Source organism: Phaseolus vulgaris, chromosome 11 (assembly GCF_000499845.2).
Source record: "Phaseolus vulgaris cultivar G19833 chromosome 11, P. vulgaris v2.0, whole genome shotgun sequence".
In the NCBI taxonomy this organism is placed as follows: Eukaryota; Viridiplantae; Streptophyta; class Magnoliopsida; order Fabales; family Fabaceae; genus Phaseolus; species Phaseolus vulgaris.
Genome location: NC_023749.2, coordinates 45,256,202 through 45,278,989, shown reverse-complemented (window position 1 = coordinate 45,278,989; position 22,788 = coordinate 45,256,202). Strand labels below are relative to the sequence as shown.

At 33.1% G+C, this 22,788-nt stretch overlaps 1 protein-coding gene and 1 pseudogene across 1 annotated transcript; both read left to right on the top strand.

Moving 5' to 3' along the window:
- The first annotated feature begins 1,055 nt into the window (after positions 1 to 1,055).
- Positions 1,056 to 5,619, top strand: LOC137808508 (uncharacterized; annotated as a pseudogene).
- A 4,313-nt stretch (positions 5,620 to 9,932) lies between these two features.
- LOC137825079 (malate dehydrogenase, mitochondrial) lies at positions 9,933 to 14,766 on the top strand. The gene is made up of 7 exons (XM_068630754.1): positions 9,933 to 10,357; positions 11,265 to 11,438; positions 12,615 to 12,783; positions 13,079 to 13,140; positions 13,247 to 13,368; positions 13,524 to 13,641; positions 14,331 to 14,766. The coding sequence occupies exons 1-7, from the start codon at positions 10,103 to 10,105 to the stop codon at positions 14,466 to 14,468; spliced, it is 1,038 nt and encodes a 345-aa protein (XP_068486855.1). The 5' UTR covers positions 9,933 to 10,102; the 3' UTR covers positions 14,469 to 14,766.
- Positions 14,767 to 22,788: the final 8,022 nt, after the last annotated feature.

Here is a 22,788-nt window from a genome sequence, read left to right as displayed (position 1 = left end):
CGCGCCAGAACCGTCGTTAAAACCAGACCCTAAACATACAACGACGGTTCGCCCCAAGAACCGTCGTTAAAAGTGCAGTTTCAAAGACGGTCGTCGTTAAAAGTGGTTTTTTCCCCCTCTTTCTCACACTCTCTCACATTCTTTCACACTCTTTCTCACAAACTCTTCTCCGCAACCCTCACACACGCAGACGCCCGCAACCGCACGATTCCGCAACGCCTGCGACGACCGTCGCGCCCGCGACTCCGCACCGCGCGATTTCACAGCGCCCGCGACCCCCCTCGCGACTCCGCACCGCGCCGCGCCGACTCCGCACTGCGCCGCGCGACTCTGCAGTCCCCCGCGCGATTCCGCAGCGCCCGCGACTCTACACCGCGTCGCGTGCCCCTGCCGCGACCGGGCGCCACGCCCTGATGCGACCGCGACGACCGTGACCGCTCGCGATCCACTGTCGTGACCGCACCGTCCGCGCTCCTACCGCGACCGCCCGACAGACACCACCTTGACCGTTCCATCAACTGCCGGCCGACTCTGCCGTTGCACCTGCGATCGCCATCCACGACTATGTGACGACCGACCTGTGTCGCGACGCACGTCCGTGAGCACCAACTCCTTGCTGCAACCGCTTGTCGTGACCGCCCATCCTTTTGAGGTTAGTGTATTCTTATTTATTATCACCTATATTTTGAAAGTATTCGTTTTGAGTTTGATATTAATTGTTTATATTGAACACATTGGTTCTGAGTCCGGAGGTGTTCGACCTTCGGCAATTTTCAGTCATTATATATTGTTTTGACATATTGAACACACTAGTTCTGAGTCCGGAGGTGTCCGACCTTCAGCAATTTTCAGTCATTATATATTGTTTTGACATATTGAACGCACTGGTTCTGAGTCCGAAGGTGTCCGACCTTTGGCAATTTTCAGTCATTATATATTGTTTTGACATATTGAACGCACTGGTTCTGAGTCCGGAGGTGTTCGACCTTCGGCACTTTTGTTTTATTTTTTCATGATTACATATTGAAAGTATTGGTTCTTAGTTTAGCAGTTCTATGGATCGGAGTTGGATTAATACATCACGAATAAGTGATACTTACGAAAAAGGGGTGGAAGAGTTCATACAATTCGCAGAACATAATGTCGTTAGTTATAAGAATGGAGTAAGGATAAGGTGCCCTTGTATCAATTGTTTAAATGGAAGGATATTGACTGTTTTTGAAATTAGAGAACATCTTTTGTGTGATGGATTTTTGAAAAGTTATACAACATGGACGTGGCATGGTGAATTGTTAGACTTGCCAAGTGTGCACGGAGGTTCGGAGGAAGTTCATTTCTAAATGGATGATAGATTAGAAGACATGATTCGTGATGTGGGAGCAAAATCATTTGCTAATGTAGTTTTTGAAAATATGTCTAATGATGCAGAGACTCCTTTGTATCCTGGTTCAACTAACTTCACACGATTATCAGCAGTGTTAAGGTTGATGAATTTGAAGGCAATGAATGGATGGACCAACAAAAGTTTTACAGAATTGCTTCAATTGCTTAAGGACATGCTTCCAGAAGGAAATACCTTGCCCAATCGAAATTATGAGGCGAAAAAAATACTTTGTCCAATGGGTATGGAGTATAGAAAATACATTCATGTCCTAACGATTGTATTTTATACAGAAATGAGTATGAAGATTTAAGAGGATGTCCATGTGTGTTATGTCACGCTATAAGGTTAAGGTTGGTCAGAATGATGAAATTGACAAAGGAAGGTCCTCCTGCTAAGGTTGTTTGGTATCTTCCGATAATTCCAAGGCTTAAGCGTTTGTTTGCAAATGTATATGACACTAAAAACCTTAGGTGGCATGCAAATAATAGAAAATGTGATGGATTATTTCGTCATCCTGCTGATTCTTTGCACTGGAAGAATATTGATAAAGAATTTCCTGAATTTGGAAAAGAATCAAGAAACTTAAGACTTGGATTGGCAACTGATGGAATGAATCCCTTTGGAAATTTAAGTAGTAATCATAGTTCATGGCCCGTTTTGTTAGTGATTTACAACTTACCTCCTGCGTTGTGTATGAAGCGCAAATACATGATGTTATCTATGATGATCTCTGGTCCAAAACAACCTGGAAATGACATAGATGTTTATCTTAATCCATTGATTGAAGATTTGAAATTATTGTGGAATGAAGGGGTTGATGTGTTTGACGCGTTTAAAAATGAATCTTTCCGATTGCATGCGATGTTGTTTTGTACTATCAATGACTTTCCTGCATATGGGAACTTGTCAGGTTATAGTGTGAAAGGCCATAGAGCATGTCCAATATGTCAAGACAAGACATCTTATGAGCAGTTGAAACATGGAAGAAAAACCGTGTATCTTGGGCATCATAGATTTCTAAAGAAATATCATCCGTATCGTCGATTGAAAAAAAGCTTTTAATGGATACCAAGAACATGACATTTGTCCCACTCCCTTAAGTGGTGTTGAAATTTATGAAAAAATAAAAAATGTTAATGTGACTTTTGGAAAAATGAAGAAGAAGCAAACAGTGAGTGAAATATGGAAGAAGAGATCAATCTTTTTTGATCTTTCGTATTGGTGTAAGTTGGATGTTAGACACTGTCTAGATGTAATGCACGTAGAGAAGAATGTGTGTGACAGTCTAATAGGAACACTTCTGAACATTAAAGGGAAAACAAAGGATGGTGTGAATGCATATTTGGATTTGATTGAAATGAATATACGAGAGGAATTTACACCGAGAGAAGTTGGTAAACGTACATACTTGCCTGCAGCGTGTTACACTTTGTCAAAGAAAGAGAAAACAAGTTTTTGTGAATGTCTTAAAGGTGTTAAGGTACCATAAGGCTACTCTTCAAATGTGAAGAGTCTTGTATCTATGAATGATTTGAAACTAATTGGCTTAAAGTCACATGATTGTCACGTTCTAATGCAACAATTATTACCAGTGGCTATTCGTGGAATCTTGCCCAAAAATGTTAGGCATACAATCACTCGACTATGTTCATTTTTCAATTCCATATGTAGTAAAGAGATTGACTCTCAGAAGTTGGATGAACTTGAAGAAGAAATAATTGTTATCTTGTGTCAACTCGAGATGTTTTTTCCTCCATCTTTTTTTGATATTATGGTACACTTGGTTGTTCATCTTGTAAGAGAAATCAGATTGTGTGGGCCAGTTTATATGCGATGGATGTATCCAGTTGAACGATACATGAAGATTTTGAAGGGATATGTGAAGAATCAATGTCGTCCAGAAGCTTCCATTATTGAAAGATACATTTCAGAAGAATCTATTGAGTTTTGTTCCGAGTACATGTCAAAAGCCAAATGTATAGAAGTTCCTGAAAAAGGTTGGCACTCTCGTAGATTCATAAGTAAATCTTCAAGAGGTGTACATGTTATAAGAAAATCTAGAGAAGAGGTTCTGCAAGCACACTTGTATATCTTGAATAACACTGATGAGGTGTTACCATACTTAGATACACACAAAGACATTGTCAAATATAAAAATCCAAGACAATCAGAAAAATGGGTGTTAATTGAGCATAACAAAACTTTCATGTCATGGTTTAAGCAACAAATAATGAATGATCCATCAACATCTGAAACATTAACATGGCTTGCAAACGGTCTCAAATTTGATGTTTTATGTTGTTCTGGCTATGAAGTAAATGGTTGTTTGTTTTACATAAAGTCTCGAGATGATAGGAGTACAGTGCAAAATAGCGGAGTCACCTTGGAGGCAGAGTCTATGCAGTTTTCAACTGCAAAGGATCAAAATCCTATTGTGGGATCAATGCCTTATTATGGTGTCATAATAGAGATTTGGGAAGTTAATTATACCAAGTTTACTGTACCTGTTTTCAAATGCAAGTGGGTTGACAATAAGACTGGTGTCAAAGTTGATGAATCAGGAATGAATTTGGTTGACTTTCGAAAGATAGGTTATCATGACGAACCATTTATAATGGCACATCAAGCTTCCCAAGTTTTCTATATCCAAGATCCTACGTCTGACCACTGGTCTGTTGTGCTACATGGAAAAAAACAACATAATGACCCAGAAGATACAAACAATGACATTTGTGAGATTGAATCACTTACAAGAACGACCATCAATAAAGAGTACGAGGATGTTGTTGATGTTGTACATGCAACTCGAAATGATCATGATGAAGGAATATATATTTGTATGTACATGTGATTCATGTTTAGTTTTACAATATATTTCATTTTCATTATATTTCATATTCTTGATGCTTATTATATTTTTTTGATAACAAGAACATGGCAGATGATAAAGTTTCCCATTCAAAAACTGGTAGAGGACCTACAAGATTAAAGAATATGTTTAATAAGATAACTAAAGATGACAAAATACCTTTGTCTATTGATATCCACACTGGTGTGCCCACTGGGCAACATGCAAAGAAATATAGGAGTTATCTCGGAGTACTATCTCGTGAAAGGATCTCTATCTTAACTCAGTCTTGGGATCACGTGACTGACCACGAGAAAAACATGATTTGGCAAGATATTCTGGTATGTAACTGTTTTTACTTTGCTCAATCTAAAGTTCTTTTATACTTTGCTTTTGTTTATGAACTAATTCTTTCAAACAATGTAGACGCATTACAACATCCCGAATGTGGAAACCTTGAAAGCGAAGGTTCTTTCAGATGTGGGTGTCAAGTTTCGTCAGTTCAAATCAAAATTGACAACAGATTATATATATGGGAAAAGGAAAGAAGAAAATCCTTGTGCAAAATATGCATCCATTGATGAAGAAACTTGGCAGCAGTTTGTCAATATTCGACAAACTGAAAAATGGCAGGTTAGTATCACTTTTATATTTGAATATAGTTTATATTAACGTATTACTAAATTTTGAGTGTTATGATAGGAGGTTCGGAACAAAGCAAAAGCCAATCAGGCACATAATGATACCCCACACTTATTGTCTCGTGGTGGTTATAAGTTGCTAGAGCAGAAGATGCTTGAAGAAAATATTAAAGCACGTTCTACTTCCATTGAGGAAATGAATAGTGTAGATTCTTTAAGACCTCCATCCCCACCACTCCGACATGAGATGTGGAAAGGTGCCCGTATAAACACATTAGGGACATGGAGTTCTAAGTCTATAGAACAAACAATTGAACGCATTGTAAGTTTGACAATTTCTTTTCAATGTGTTATTTTAAATTCTATGTGTTATTTTAAATTCAATGTGTTGAAGTTTGTCAATTTCTTTTCATTTGTTTTAGGATTCTCTTAATGAGCAATCAACACATGGGACTTTTAAATCATGTGGTCGCAATGATATTCTTAATGTTGCTCTCGGACGACCTGAACACCCTGGACGTGTTCGTGTAGCTGGATATGGGGTTGGGATTCGGTCATACTTTGGACCTCCATCACACAGCAAGGAACAATTGTCCAATGAACCTAGCCAAGAGTATTTACTACAACTACGTGAGCAGTTAAAGGCTGAGGTAGCTCAAGAGCTTAAAGAAAGCTTCATGGAGGAGTTTAGTGCGCGAATGGAAATGGAGTTCAAAAAGCGGTGGGAGGGTTTAGGACACTCATAACAACCACCTACTATGGTAGAAGATGAACCACCTCCGCCTCCTATTAAGAAAGTCAGCACTAAAGGGAGTTGTTCGACAGTTGATCTATCAGGGGATGACTTTGGCTCAACTAGCCAATGCGAATTATATGTTGAGTGTAATTCTTTGACCCGATTCGTTGCCTTGGGTAAGTGTTATGAAGGGGTCACAATGTTACACAATGTGCCTCTTCCTTCTAATTTCATGAAGGTCACGGTGGAAAAGGTTCTTTATGGTGATCTTGCAGTTCCTGTGCCGACATCAGAGGTGACAATTGTGGCAGAGGCATTACATACTTTCGTTGCCTGGCCTAGACATCTCGTCAGACCTATAGACTCTATGGTATATATTTGCACTAATATTAATAGAATTATATATCAGATATATTACATTCTAACTAATTTAAGTGTTTTTTTTTTGTTTTGATGAGTAGCAGGAACCTAAGACAAATGTGCCTCTGGGAAAGAAGAAAATAGTCTCCATTGATGATCCTCTAGCGACATTGGTGGAAGTTGCTACAACTTTAGATACAACCGTTTTAGAGGTTCCATGGGATGCCAATGTTTTTGGAAGGCATAGTAATCTACCGTTGTACGTTCACATGTCTGATTTGTTGGACCTTGCATCCGGAGATCAAGAGATTAACATAACAGTTCTGCAATTATGGATGATGTAAGTTCAAATTTTAAAATCTTTATACTTTTGATTTATTAAATATATTAGTACTAACTTATTGAAATTTAGGTATCTTTCTGGATTATGCTTTGATGAGGGGAAACACAATATATATGGGTTTTTAGACCCTCAAATCACTCAATCAATTGGAAACAAGAAGTCGAAAACACAAACATACATCACCACTGCCTTAAAGAATGGTGGAAAACACATTTATTTTGCTCCGTACATCCATGAGTAAGTTCTTATTTATTAAATAAGTTTTAATAATTTATTGAAATAAGAGAAACTAATTAACTGATTTGTTATACAGGCGTCATTGGAACTATTGATCATATCTGTTCAAGATCATACCGCTGCATGGTTTTGCTCCTTGCATAAAAAACCTCCTGTCTATTTTAAAAACATTATAGATAGGTACGACAGTTTCATTTAACATTTATTATTACTTATATATTATATAATGTTATGTATTTTAACATGAAATCTTATTATTTTAGTGCTTACTCTGGATATAATATGTTGTGTGGGAGGAGAACTTCAAACGCACAAAAACTCACTTGGATGTACCTTAAGGTATTTAAAGTATATTTGTTTACTTAATTTAATGTGTTTTACTCATTCATTTAATACATTTATTTTCACATGCAGTCCAACAGGCAACCTGAAAATTATGATTGCGGTTATTATGTTATGTAGTGGATGTTGACTATTTTGCAAGCTGAAATTAAGAAAGGTTGGGATAAGGTAATACCTCAATACAATAAACACTTTAAAATTTGAGATTTATTATTCATGCACTAATTCAAAATATTTCAAATGTCACAATTGTTCAACGACCAACACCCGCTAGATTTAGAAGCATTGAAGTATGTGAGAACAACATGGTCAAAGTATTTTGTAACCATGTATAACACTCTAGTATAGATAAATCATTACAATGAAATTTTTTTTTTATATATTACCAAACTTTTTTTATATAATGTTATAATTTGTTGTATTTAATTTTTATATTTAAATTATGATTTGAAATGTTTTTATTTTCTGGAATTGAAAACTTTAAGCAGGTTATTTGAGATTTTTTTAATTTTTTTTAATCAAGACATATAACGACAGTTCCACTTGGAACCGCCTTTAAAAGCCATACTTATAACGACGGTTCCTATAGGAACCGTCTTTAAAAGTGCCTTCAATTTTTTAAATTAAAAAATCGCAACCCATCTTTAACGACGGTTGTGGGAATCGTCGTTATAAATTGGAGTTTTAATGACGGTTATGGGAACCGTCGTGAAAAAACCATACCTTTAAACGACGTTGGTAATAACGACGGTTCCGGAACCGTCTTTAAATGTTGATTTTAACCGTCATTAATTTACCTTTTTGTACTGGTGATTCCCACCAACGTAACGAAAATTTATACAATGATGATCTTCAAATTCATAAGACTATACTAAATTTGACCACCCATCGTTAATAACCGGACACAACAAATTCATGTTGTAGTTGACATAATGTACTGCATCATTACTGTCTTGAAGAATCCACAACTCACGAAGTTCGGTTGCAAACTCTATGATAAAAGCACGATCCACAAAAACAATATCCTTTAAAAATAAATTAATAAAAGTCTATGATTTTAACGTTGAAAATATTTCAAAGAATAGTAACATTGTTAACTTAAAACCTATACAAAACATACCTCCCCGAAAATGTTCATGGAGCAAAAATTCTCTTGGTTGACCTTCTTATTATTTCATCCCACTCTAAATCTGAATCTGATTCCGACATGTTTTGGAGGGAATGGAGAAGATAAGGGTTTTGGAGAAGTAGGAACTGAAGAGGTTGAGGGGAAGGGGGTGTATATCACACGAACGTGGCTTCGTGTGGTTATGCCATTTGTCAGCCTTTCATTGGTTCCTTCCTTGAGATATTTCTACATTTGGTAAATTTTGTTTTTGATTTTTTGTTGGTTGATTTATCTGTGATTGACACATGGCAAATGTTACCCTGTGAGTGAGTTTCATTTGTATTATTTATAGATTAGACATAATATAAGACTACACATTATTATATCGTCTGTTAGACGAATAACTTGCATCTTACATGATTTGTTATTGATTTAAACATCATCTTTCAGATAAAGCATGATAATATTTTTATATATTTTTTTTAGTACTTAATTAAAATCATAGGCTGTTTGAATTTTTTTCTAACAAATTCAAACTCATGTCCTATTTTTATATGCATGGTTTAATCATTTACTACTTTCATGTTAACATTATCTGAAAGTCGTTGTTTAATGATTATTAATATATAGTATTATATGTGTGATTCCATTACTATTTTCATGTTACATCCTATGATAGCATCATCTAATCATTGTATATACTTTAGATTATTTGATAGTTTTTTTTTGTGTAAGTTCCTCATATTGTCTTCAAGCATAATTTTTTTTTCTCTAACATATATTTAGAGAGATTATGATTAACTCATCAAAATTTGAAGGTATTTATTATCTATTAAAATCACTTGTTTTCTTGATAAAAAAATTATATTAATAAATAACAATTACACTATCTATAAAAAAAAACCATTTATTCACTTATCATAATCTATATGCCTTAAAAAAAACATAAATATCTAATATTATTAATACCACTAATATATCTTTTCGTTAATTTTTAATCTTTTAATTAGATTGTTTTATCCTTTAATAAATGAAATATATTTTTTTTATTTAAAAAATGTACAATAGAACAACCGCTCTATACTAAAAAAATACATAATTTCTTATTTAAAAATAACTATCATAAATACTTTAATATCATTCTTAAAAAAATGAATATATTTCCAAAGTGTATTATTTTAATATTTTAATACCATTACTATAAAATATATACTTTTGAAACTATATTATTTTAATGTAACAAAAACATAGACACAATGTGGGATTATTAGGTAAAGAGTTTAATTTTCATATATTGTAAAAACTTTAAATAATTATTTAAATATTTATAAAATAATTACTATGAATGGTAACAAATTTATGGGACAAGGCATGTCTTAAAATATATTCTTATTTATATTATTTTAAATTTAATCAAGTTTTTGTGCAAAATCATCGCATTTAATACAAATACATTATCAGTTTTTATAAAAGGGAATATTCCTATTAGGTATGAGATAAACTAAAGTTCTTTCATGTGGTTGATGAATTTGTATCGATGAACTTCTTCATCCAAAGTAGAAAATGACGCGAATAAGTTTCTTTATTTTTGCAAAACAATTATTAAATTTTTTAAAGAAATTAGATCTATGTTTTCTTATAGTTTGATATCCAAATTCATCCATATGCTTAACTGAAAATACTCTAATTAAGAGAATATTTTCTAATTTGAAATAATGTCTTAATTACAAATATATCCATCGGTAGTTCACATATTCCAAAATAAAATTATTACTTTTAAATTTTTTTTTTAAAAATATTATAACTCAAATTTACTAGATTTGTAAAGATTAAATACGCAATAATTATATTTTTATTATTTTTATAGAAACTAGATTTATAACTGTGTTATTATGCCTCTTATTTCAGAGGATAAGTTATAATTTTTAAATAGTATTATTTCGTGTGGACCCGAAAAAGTTGCAGATGCTGGCTCAGACTCACTCACTGAGTCACACTCTCACCATAAATTGTGACCCTTCTCACGCCAACCCTTTGTTCCTTTTTCTCTCTCGTTTTTCTCACAAAGTTTAGTCTCGGAGCCAACTTCAAAGAGAGAGAACAATGATGAAGCCATCCATGCTCAGATCCCTCCACTCCGCCGCCACCCGCGGAGCCTCCAACATCTCCCGCCGTGGCTACGCTTCTGAGCCGGGGCCGGAACGCAAGGTCGCCGTTCTCGGCGCTGCCGGTGGGATCGGACAGCCCCTATCCCTTCTAATGAAGCTCAACCCTCTCGTTTCTAGCCTCTCCCTCTACGATATCGCCGGCACCCCCGGCGTCGCGGCCGACGTTAGCCACATTAACACCAGATCTAAGGTACCCCCGATCCACCCTCTTAGCCCGATTGTGTTATTATGTTGTTTTTTTTTTTTCAAAATTATAGACTTTGCTGTGTTTTTGTGAGGTACCCTTTAGAGGGTCGTTGTAAAGTTACAAGCTTTCTGTAGTGCGGTCTTTTTTGTCCCCTTTTGCGGGGTTCTTGCAAGGATTGAAGCTTTAATGTGATTTTATGTACGGTAGCGTGTCCTCTTTGTTGAGATTTTGTTAAGGTGCTATATTTAGTGTTTTTTTGGTGTTTTTACAGAGGGATCGGGAACCCTGTAGGGTTAATTCGCCCTCTATTTTTATTAAGTTTTGATTATAGTTATTTATTTTTAAATTTTGTGATTAAGCCTATTTTGTGGATTAGATCATCTATAGTTTTTTTCTGAAACTGTTGATCTCGAGCCCCTTTCTGGGGCATAATGTTGTGGTATTATAATTCGATCCGTTTCGCTGAGATGTACTAATCTACTATCTTTTTGCGTGTGTGGGGGGGGAGGGTTCAGAAGGGAAGTTTTACTGTAGTTTGATGTTAATATCACAGTGAATTGAGTTTTTTTTTTGTTAGGTACATGGATCTACCCTTTTGTAAGCTTTTTTGGCAAGTGTATATTTACTGTGTTTTTGTTTTGATGTTAATAGCAGGAGTTGCACTAATACACCCTTTGGGCTTAATTTTTCCAAAAATGTAAACTTTACTGCAGTTTAATGTTGAGCTGTTTTCATGTTGTGCATTGATCTAGCTTTCTTTTGGGATTTTTGCAATAATGCATGCTATATTGTAGTTTTATGTTTCAGTATAATTGCTTGAGCTCTTTTGCAACTATGTGCAATTTTTATTGTAGTGTAATGTTGTAGTGCTAATGATCGAGCTTTTATTTATTTTTTAATTGGATTACAGGTTGTGGGGTACCAAGGTGAAGAAGAGCTTGGCAAAGCTTTGGAAGGTGCAGATGTTGTTATAATTCCTGCTGGTGTGCCCAGAAAGCCTGGAATGACTCGGGATGATCTTTTTAATATCAATGCTGGCATTGTTAAGGCACTTTGCACTGCTATTTCTAAATACTGCCCCCATGTGAGTGCCTATTTCCTTGAGTTGTTTTTTCAGTTATTTTGGTTGTTAGTTGATGTTGCTTGCCGCTGTTAGTGTTGTCTTGCTGAATTTGTCTCCGGAAAACATATATAACGGTTTTGGAAAATTTCATTAAGTTTGGTTTTGGGTGATTATTCATTTTCTTTTTTTAGTCACTATGGGTAACACTGTTTATCAGTGGCTATATTGTTCCAATAAAAATGTTTTGGGAATTGAATTGATATTAATATTTGTTATTCTTAAGAAAATAGAGTTTAATTCAAACTCACAAAACTGGCTTGTAAGACGAGATTTAAATTTGTACCAACTTAAATACTATAATTTGATCATATCTTTAGTTGATGTGGGATATTCATAACTTGATAGGTCTAACAAATTTGATTAGGATAGACTTTGAAGGATTCTGATACCATTTTATGAAAGTGACATTTAAGCATAACATAACCTACAAAACAAGCTTGTAAGATGATGTTTGCTCCCACTTATACATTATAAGTTTGTTATATTTCTAGTTGACGTGAGATTTTTAACATCTTAGAAAGTAGAGTTTAACTCTAACGTAACCCTACTAAATAGGCATCTAAGGTGATGTTTGCACCTGCCTATACATTTACAAGTTGGCCATGTCTCTAGTTGATTTGATATTTTCAAGATTCTAGAAAGTAAAGTTTAATTCTAACTCAACCCTACAAAACTAGTTGGTAAGGTGAAGTTTGCACCTATATATATATATATTATAATTTGGTCATATTTTTAGTCGATGTGGATTGGACATCTCATACATTGAAATAGAGGGGAACCCAACAATGGAACGATAGTTCCGACAAACTTAACTAGAATAAACTCTGAATAACTTTGATATCATTTTGAGTAAGTGGACTTTAAGCCACCGGCATAATGTGAGGTTAACACTCATTTATATATTATAATTTGACCATATGTGTGGTTGATATGTGATTTTCAACCATTATATGGTTATAATGGTTGATAGTACTATTGACTGGTTGATACATGAATTATTTTCCTAACCTCTAGAAGTATTTAGTAAATCAAAAGTGTAATTGTGTGCATGTCCTGTTTTATATTACATATGATGGCTTGTAGTCTTTTATAGTATGATTTTGATCCGGTACTGATTATTTTTATCTTTGGAATCAGGCTCTTGTTAACATGATAAGCAATCCTGTGAACTCCACTGTTCCTATTGCTGCTGAAATTTTCAAGAAGGCTGGAACATATGATGAGAAGAGATTGTTTGGGGTAACCACCCTTGATGTTGTCAGGGCAAAAACTTTCTATGCTGGGAAAGCCAATGTTCCAGTTGATGGTAAGTCTACAGTAACAAACTTAACAATTGCTTTAAGGTCTTGCTTGGATAGTGTTTTATTTAGTGACCTACTGATGGAACAAATGAGGCAGATTGTTTGATGTCAGATTTCATTGTCATGTTTGTGTGAAGAAAATTCCAACTACATCCAAGAAAAATAAACTGAAAGTGTTTTTTCGCAAGTGGGTAGGGGTGGATGGAAGGGTTAAAATTGGATAATGTACTTTTTCTTTTGAAGAAAAAATTGTATTTAGTTGTAATAACATTTGATTTGGGTTTGTTTATGTTTCTGCAGGTGTCAATGTACCTGTTGTGGGTGGCCATGCAGGAATTACTATTCTACCCTTATTTTCTCAAGTACCTTCCTGCTCTATTAATCTAATTTTCCTCCCTGAAATCTAATGTGTTTGCCTAGCTTGATACGTATGTACTGAATCCTTCTAACTGTTCTTCACTTGTATAGGCTACACCAAAAGCCAATCTTGATGATGATATCATCAAGGCTCTTACAAAGAGGACTCAAGAGGGAGGAACTGAAGTTGTGGAAGCTAAGGCTGGAAAGGGTTCTGCAACCTTGTCAATGGCGTAAGTCTGGCATTAACTAATTATTAATCTTTTTATTCAGTTTATTCAGAGAAGATCATTGATACACTAAGGCAAGAGTGTGGTCCAGCGGTAAAATTTGTCATGTATTGATGTAATATCTAATCCTGCTTTTTTAATTTATTATGTTCTTGCAGCTATGCTGGTGCCCTATTCGCTGATGCCTGTCTCAAGGGCCTCAACGGGGTCCCAGATGTTGTTGAGTGCTCATTTGTGCAATCCACTGTCACTGAACTTCCTTTCTTTGCTTCCAAGGTCACTGAACTGCAACCATTTTATTGTGTTTCAAATTTTACTTCTCTCTGCTTAAAAGGGGCTGTTCCATTTTAGAAAACTACATATCTTTGTGTAGAATTGGTGAAAACAAAATATACAACAATAAAAGTAGAAATAAGGTGGCATTTTATAAATATAAGTGTGAACAGATTGTTTCCTCAAACCAAACAGTCCCTAAGATTCCTATATTTTCACCATGCATATGGCCTACTTGCTTGTTAGACTGGTTAGTTTGTGTCTCCAATTGAACTGGTCAAAATCTGGAAAAACTGGTTCAATGTTGGTCAACAAATAAAAAAGAAGGTCTTTTAAAGTGTTATTTATTACCTTTTTCCTTAAAAATAAAGAATGTTAAGTATTTTGTTATTTTCTTTTAAAAAAGTTAGAACATTAAACCTAAATATGACCATTTATTTGATTTTGTGTAGATTTTTTTTTGAATATTAAAAATTTATATAGTTACTTTTAGTTTCTATTATTATCAAGTTAACATGTTACACTGGTTCAACCGTAGTTCATGGTTCGACCACCGGTTCAATCAATGAGTGAACTTTTGAACTGGTGTTTTGTCCGGTTTAGTGACCGATCCGGTGCCTTGCCCGGAGAGATGGTTATCCATGTTGGTTGCTGCCTATTGCTACTGACACCATGGTGAAAATGTGTTGCAGGTGAGGCTTGGGAAGAATGGTGTGGAGGAAGTTCTTGGCTTGGGAGCTCTCTCTGATTTTGAGCAACAAGGCCTAGAGAGCCTTAAGGGTGAACTCAAATCATCAATTGAGAAGGGAATCAAATTTGCAAACCAGTAATTGAACACGTGACATGCATGTCTGGTAGGTAACTGGATATTCCTTTAAGAACCAAATCAAATTTTGCAATCTCAGAACCATTGTTGTATTGTTGCCGGCAGTGGTGGCGGCTTTGTTGTTTTGTTTAGAGTAGGTATAGGCCATGGTTTAATAATTCAAGTCTGAGAGCATTTTGTTAAGGGATTGATCAATCTTAAAACCAGTTTTAGGTGTTGGCCATTCAATTAATAATTCTCCCTTTTAACTGTGGTTTCACATAATGTAATTGCAGGGTGTTATACCCTTTTTACTTGTTTCACTCATTGTTTTAGTTGTGAAAGCTTTTTCAACCTTCTTCTGTGTTGATCTCAGTAGATGAAACTTGGTCTTTCTTGAAGTTTGATTACTGCACATTTTGACATGTTTTTTCTTATATGGTTAAAATTCAATAAAAACTATAAAATTATATAGGTGATTTTTAAATAACAAGTGAGATTCTCATTATTTTAATGTATACAACACAATCATTAATACACTTTACCAGTTGTAGGTTTTTTTGAAGGATAATGAGTATTATTTCCATAATATTTTTTCTATTAAATCAGTTAGCTTTTAAAATTTATTTTAACTCTAGTATATGAATGTATTCCATTTTAATTTCTTTTATTTCTTTTCAACTTGGCGAAAATATGCGAGATAATAAAAATTGAGTTAAAATACATGCAAATACAATAATAATTGGTTGTACATAAATATGAAATGCATGGAGGAGAGAAAAATTAGCAAGAGGAGGAAAACTACTTGAAAATAGTCACAATTTGTTTTTAATTTTTTCTTTCATTTCTCCTTTACCCTAAATACCAATATTATTTCTTTTCTTTATCCATATTTATCCATCCGATATTTTGATATATTCCTCTTGTAATAAAAGAATTTTTTACATCTACAACAAAATATTAATATTTATAATAAAAGAATTTCTAATATTTATAATAAAAGAATTTAAAGAAATGAAAAAAATATTTGTAATAAAAGAATTTAAAGAAATGAAAAAATATCCGTAATGAAAAACAAAATATTAATATTTATAATAAAAGAATTTAAAGAAATGAAAAAATATTCTTAATGAAAAAAATATTTGTAATAAAAGAATTTAAAGAAATGAAAAAATATCCGTAATGAAAAACAAAATATTAATATTTATAATAAAAGAATTTAAAGAAATGAAAAAATATTCTTAATGAAAAACAAAATATTAATATTTGTAATAAAAGAATTTAAAGAAATGAAAAAAATATTTGTAATAAAAGAATTTAAAGAAATGAAAAAATATTCTTAATGGAAATATAAATATAAACAAAATGTAAAATGTTAAAATAATTTTTAAAATTAAAAAATTAAAAAAATATCCTTAATAAAAATATAAACAAAATGTAAAATGTTAAAATAATTTTTAAAATTAGTAAAAATATAAACAAAAAGTAAAATATTAAAATAATTTTTAAAATTAAAAAAATTAAAAAAATTAAAATATTAATATTTAGTGGGATGTATATACTTAACTTCCTTTTTAGATTTGTATATATACTTCTACTCTCTATCTAATCTTTACCGGTTTTCTTATCTTTAAATTTGGTTAAAATATATTTTTAGTTTTTAAAAAAGCGACTGAATTTTGATCGAGTTATATAAAAATTACAACAGGTACTTTTAGTCATTTTAAAATGTGTCGAGTACAGTTTTAATTCCTGTAAAATACTTTGTTTTGATTTTCATTACTCTAAATTTTAAAAGTACTAATTTTAGTTCCTAATATTGATTATAGGATAAATAAATAACATATATTTTACATGTAGTAAGAGTTTTTTTTTAAAAGTGTTACACATTAAAATTATATCACAATACTAATATATATCAGTTGAATTTTTATTTACATGCTAACAGTTAATAATGTCACAATACTCTAGATAAAATGAGTGGTTTTCAATTCAGTTCTAAAGGGAGTAAACACAATGTTTTTTTACTAACAAAGTTAAAATATGCATTTTATGTACATAAGAATAACAATGGGTGAGTATCACTTTGATTATACTCATTTTTTTTAGAGTACCATCTTTATCTATAATCAGAACTATACCACTTCCATATTGTTCTAAATATTAATTGATATTTTTCTTAAAAAAATCACAATAAGAAAAATGTTACTAAATAATAATTATACATAACTGAACTTTATGATAACTACAACACTTATTATTTTTATGCAATATTGACTGGAAAATGTATCAAGAATTTGAGTAAACTTGTTGAATATCATGAGTTGAATGTTGAAAGAAATAATGAAAAAATATGTAATGAAGGAAAAATTATTCAAATGAAACAAATTAAGAACTAAAGAATAAAATATGTTTTTTAATTACTTAATAAACTAATGGCTTGCATTATTAAAGTCAAATATTTTCAAGTGACAAAATAAATAAAAAATAAAAAAATAAAAAAAAGTATAAATGATCAAATGTGTATATAAAAAAGATTTAGATAAAAGTTGAGGTTTACATTTTGTAAACTATAATATACCATTTGGAGAAAATCACATAAAGATAAAGAAAAAAACTGTGTAATTGAGGTTGTGATGAGAAAGAAAATACTTTGGAGATTTGAGTGAATTTGATGAATCTTAAATGAGTTGAATAATTGAAAATTTGAGTGAATTTGATGAATCTTAAATGAGTCGAATAATTGAAAGAGACAGTTAATAATTACGGAACAAAAGAAAAGTTATTCAAATGAAATAAATATCAATAAAAAAATAAAAATAAGTTTTTTTAGGTTATTTTGATAAACTAAAATATTTTAATAATTTAATGAAGATGGATATGATAATGAAGATAAGATGGTATACTCATCTCCATAATCAATTTAAAAAATCATGTATTACTCATACTTATAGTCGTATCCGATTAATGTTTAAGATGAGTTTGAACAATACTATGAAAACAAATTTGTTTTCCATCCACGTAAACTAATAACATATTCAACTCTTCAAGATTTAGTATGTTTAGATTTTCTTTAAGTCAAGTTGAATGCTAATTATTTATTAAAAAAGAGTTTATATTCAATGTTTTGGGAAGAGAAAAATAAGGAAAATAAATAACATATGTTTGGTTTATAGATTTCTAACAAATGGAAATTGAAAAAAATAAAAAAATATCATCATAAATAATTTTTTTTGTCATCCATTCATCCATTACATTTTAACCAATGTTTTTGAAACATTGATTACCATTACCTTATTATGTGTGACGATTGCTTAATTGTTAAACAAACATGTTTACGAACTCCACCAAAAACCATCATGAGATGTGAAATTTTCCTTGAATAAGTTTTGCTTTGGACCAACTCATGAAATGCTCAAACATTCCTTTTCTGCAAGAAATAACCTATTTGTGCAGGGTGGTAGTAGGAGAAGCATGTTTCCACTTTGTACTAGGCACTAGCTATTAGAGACTGTGAAATTCCTATATCTTTTTATAAACTTTGATAAGAAGCTTTGTGGAGACATACACGAAGACAACTTTTCATGCATATTTGTTGCAAACGATCAAGAGTCTATGAATGTCTCCAACATTTGATATTTATGAAAAAATTAGTAATGTAAGGGGCTTGATTATGTGCATATAGAAATTGTCATATTCATATTGGTAAGCAAACCTGGTTCTAATTGTGGTGATGGAGAGATCAAGAAGTTCATGTTCCTCCATGGAAATTGCTTCTATTATTCTTTTGTAGTAAATAACTTCATCATTTGGTATCAAGAGCTTTGGTCTTCAAGAGATAAGTGTCCAGTTCTTGAATTTTCCCATTGTTCTTAATTATTTTTGCTTGTTCTTGTATTGTTCTTCATTTGTACTAATTGCTTTTGAGTTTGTAATGTTTATTTCTTGTTTTTTTGTTCAACTCATTTAATTCCTTCCTTAACCAATCCTTGTGTTTGTTTTAGGATTCTATACATGGTTTGTCCTGTCAAATTAGTAGGAGCTTGTGATTTTGATTAAAATTTTTGTTTAGAGTCATGTTTAGTTCCTTTAAACATTCCTCAAAGTTATTATATATATTTTTTGTTTATTTTACTTACGTAGGAAAAATAAAATTTGAGAACCAAATATCTTTGTTTCATGTATTTGAGTTTATGTTTGTTACTAAATCATTAACAAATTTTTAAAGTAAGGTTCCTAATTGTTATGTATTAATGGAGACATATATGATTCCTTTTCTTGATGTTCTTGATTGAATCTACTTATTAGAACATGATGAACACATTGCTTGTTGAATTTGAAATTGAATTAGTATAATCATTGAGTTGCTTCTAGAATTATAAGTAAAAAATAAAAGGATAGTCTAAAAACATAGAAAAAAAGCAAATGAAAGAAAAGAAAAACAAATCAATCAAGAAAAAAAAGTGGAAAGGTTGAGACTCATACCTACTAATGGCAAAGAAAAACAAGCAACTAATACAATACAATGTTTTTTTTATGCAAACTTTCATACTTAGTTAATCTTTTGAATTAAATTCATGTCTTGTAACAAGCATTTTAGAGCATAAAAATTGTTTAATTTCAAACTAAATTTTCAACTTGTGTTGTGTTTGTGTTTTCACTCAACTTGCATTTTATTTTGTTTTGTTAATCAATTCTAGAACTTTCAATCATGAATTTCCTTTTTTGTGATAGCATTTAAATTTACCTTTAATTCTAGTTTGTCTTTCTTTGGAATTCTTTGAAGTATTGTCATCATCTCTATTCTCTTTGATTTTAACCAATTCTAATTCAACTTTTCTTGATTTTAGTTCTTTAAATTCTTGGAGTTATGTTAGTTCTATACGCTCTATTTTTTGAAACCTTTCTTATACAAATTTGAATTTTATCAATCAAACATAGTTCTATTAGTAATCAATTTACATAGGAAAGTATATTTCTTCCTTGAAATATTTAAGCGTATGTATAAAAAAAATTTGTACTGTATTTCAAATCAATTTCACAAGCACATTCCATTCTCAGTTTCAATTATTTCTTTTGATTTAAATCATTCTCAATTAATTTGTGGTATAAAAAGGAGTATAGAAAACATATAACACTCATTTGAGCATATATTGAATGTAAAATACTGAGTTTGAGAACTTCATTTTGAAGATCGTTCAACACGATTTCTGTAATTGTATGACTTGATCTTCGTCTGATGCGTTCCAGAGCTTTTTATCATCTGTCACTACAAAAAATTATGTATAAAGTGACGGTTTTAATATGGCGGTTACTAATAACCGCCACAATTTGCCGTATAATACGACATTTTACGAACCACCAGAATTATCCTTTAAATTGTGTCATTTTTAAGTGTCGCAATTATCCTTCATAATGAAATTCCCATTCCCGCGTTTGCTTTCCCTCCCTACACCATTTCTCTTTATTCTATTTTTTTTTTCTAAAACTGGTTGGAAACGTGCTTTCACAACCACTGTTACCTCCCACTCTCTTCCCCTTCTCTGCTAACTCACTCTCTTCCCCCTCTCTGCTAACGCGACCGCCAGAAACCCTTACACGACCTTGACGAAACCATAACACCATCTTCAAGAAACCCTAACGCTCATTCCTCTGTCCGCCATTGCCGCCTCCGCACAAGATTGTTTCAGGTTTGTGCTCGCGCGCCCTAACCCTTTGTCTTGGAAATTTTTTCGAAATCTAACTTTTGATTTTTGTTCATTGATTGTGCAACACGTACTCGCGACCTTCACTAACCCTTCCTCGGACGCTCACGAAACCCTAATGCTCACTCCTCAGTCCGCCATTGCCGCCTACGCACAAGGTTGTTTCAGGTTTGTGCTCGCGCGCCCTAAACCTCCATCTTCTGAAATCTATTGTGCTTTTGCTTTGTAGAGTGAATCAGAGTTTTGAATTTGATGTGCTTTTTGTTTGTAGATCGTAATCATGTTTTCATTGATTTTTTAAGAAATAGAAGGTGATTACTATTTGCTTTAATGGGTTGGGAGAAATGTATGACAATAACATTAAGAGTTACTAGAATGAAAGAGGTGTGTAATTTGTGAAAGGGCAAAGCAGATGATGGTAACGAAAATGAAGTATTGTTGAAATGTCTCTGTCTTTGTTTTTCCCTGTGACAACTGGTTGGATATACATCAACCAAGCGTAATTTCAGATATTAAAGTTATAAGATATGATGTTATTGGGGAAAAGTATTATTCGGAAAAAATAATATATATAACTATCTAAAAATTTGTCTGGCAGTGACTTAATTTAGTTTGAAATAGACTGCTATTTTTTAGTTTGACACTGATGAGAGGCACTGATGAGTGATGATGATTGGTTAGATTTGTAATAAAGTCTATACCTCCCCTGCATGTGAGATAGGCCCCATAGGGCATGTGCCTTGTTCTTCACCAAAATTGGCTTACGGATCATATGGGTTTTCGATATAATGCAGAATTGTCAAGCACTCTAAATATAATTGTCTAGTTACACAAAAAGGTTTTCGATTAGAGGACCACAATTGAGTTTACTAATGATAAAATTTAGACTCTAAATTATTGGGTGTTGAATCCTATGCCCTATATCAGCAACTACAAGTAGGAGTCCTAAAGCAATCCAAATGTCTTATATAAGATGGAGGGTTCTAGTTGAAACTAGAGCTGAAGATGGTGTGACTGTAAGCTTTGTTGCAGTAGAAAAGTGTAAGGAGGTTTAAGTGGTAATGGTTTAAGGAAACCTGGTGTAGGGGCTCATATTTCAGTGTTAAGGGTGTTGCTGAGATTCTGCAGAAGTAGTAGGAAAGGTAGCACGAGGATTGCCTTTTGTTGGCTGAGGTAATCTGAACCCAGTTTTAGTAGCACCCAAAGTCGTGGCTTTTGCTGGCTGTTGGGTGATGGAGTAACTTCTTTGTAGGGAATGGCTCTTGCCTTGGCCTATGAGAATGTGCTATAGAAGCTGTGAAATTAGAAACACTGATGTAAGAGGGGCAGAGTGGCTTGGTGGACCTTAGTAGGATCGTTTTTTATGCAGTAATGGTGTTGAGTGCCCTGGTTGTGGAGATGGCCTCGTGATAGAATGCTCTGCTCATGGTGTTCTAGAGTGAGGTGAGGTGGATGGTATGGTTTATGTGCAAGCTAATTTTGAATCTTGGGAGGTTATGGACAGGTAAGGAAGAGATATAAGTAGGAAGGTTCTGGAAGGAGGTGGAAGGCCTACTTTTTGTTCTGGTTAATCAAGGTGCCAAAGATGGAGCAAAAACAGTTTGTTGGTATGGACAATTTTGTTGGTTGCTGGTTCTCTTAGCTACTACGTTGGTTATCAAGCTAGCCAAAAATGGAGCAATAATCCGTGTAGTGCTTTTGAAGCTAGGAAAAGCCAGAGCACTCTTACATGCCTCCTGTCTTTGGTGCTAGGAGAAAAGTTGTTGTGGAGGAGGGGTTTGGTGCCTTAAGGACCTGAAGTTTCTCTCGTTTACTGAGGGGCCTTTAAGGAGACTTTCTGGCGTTTTAAGTTGTGTAGGTGCAAGGCAGGGGGCTCTATTTCTGGAGCTATTATGATGTTCATGACTTTTATGCAGATTTTGTGATGCTTCGGTGGTGGAAGGAAGTTGAAGGAATGATGTCAATGGCTTAATATGGTAGCTTGGGATGAAGAAGGAATAATGCTTGGGTATGGTAGTAGTAGAGTTTATTCTTGGAATCACTGGGAGCATATTTGCCAAGCTGCCAATCTCTCTACTTATATAGCAACAACCATGACAAATTAAAAGGTTTATAACCACTGCTTAGGCTTATGTCATGCAAATTTTTGCAGCAATCTTGGTGTGCTGGTTTTACCTGTTTAGGGTGTTCTGGTGCTTGGCAGCTTTTGAGGTGTAAACCTTACCATGAGCCAAAGTAATATGCTAAAGCTGCAAAATTTAAGAAGTGAGGTAATGTCTATCTAGACCGCTTCAAGGAGTGTTAGTGGAGTTTTACAACATCTTTTTCTAAAGGAGAATGGGATGGGCTTGTGATAGGGATTTACAGCTATGGCCCACAAGTGTAAAGGTGTTTTCGTCTTAGGTGGAGTAATGAGGTGAAGGATGGTAATCGTAGGAAGAATCACCCTGTTGGTTAGGTTGGAATGTATTGGTTAGTGATTAACTTAGCTTTAGAATAGACTGTTATTTTTTAGTTTGACTCTGTCCTATCTTTGTTAAACAATTTAAAGGGTGATTTTAGTCAACTTTCTTAAAAAAACAAATAAATTTTTAAAAAAATATGTATTTCTAAAATTTAAATTACATTATGAATCATGGT

What these genes read in the sequence shown, in the direction of transcription:
- LOC137825079 (XM_068630754.1), top strand. Translation starts at nt 10,103, where the DNA reads ATGATGAAGCCATCCATGCTCAGATCCCTCCACTCCGCCGCCACCCGC. An exon ending in ACATTAACACCAGATCTAAG is followed by an intron (nt 10,358 to 11,264) that starts GTACCCCCGATC and finishes ATTGGATTACAG; the next exon opens with GTTGTGGGGTACCAAGGTGA. An exon ending in AGCCAATGTTCCAGTTGATG is followed by an intron (nt 12,784 to 13,078) that starts GTAAGTCTACAG and finishes ATGTTTCTGCAG; the next exon opens with GTGTCAATGTACCTGTTGTG.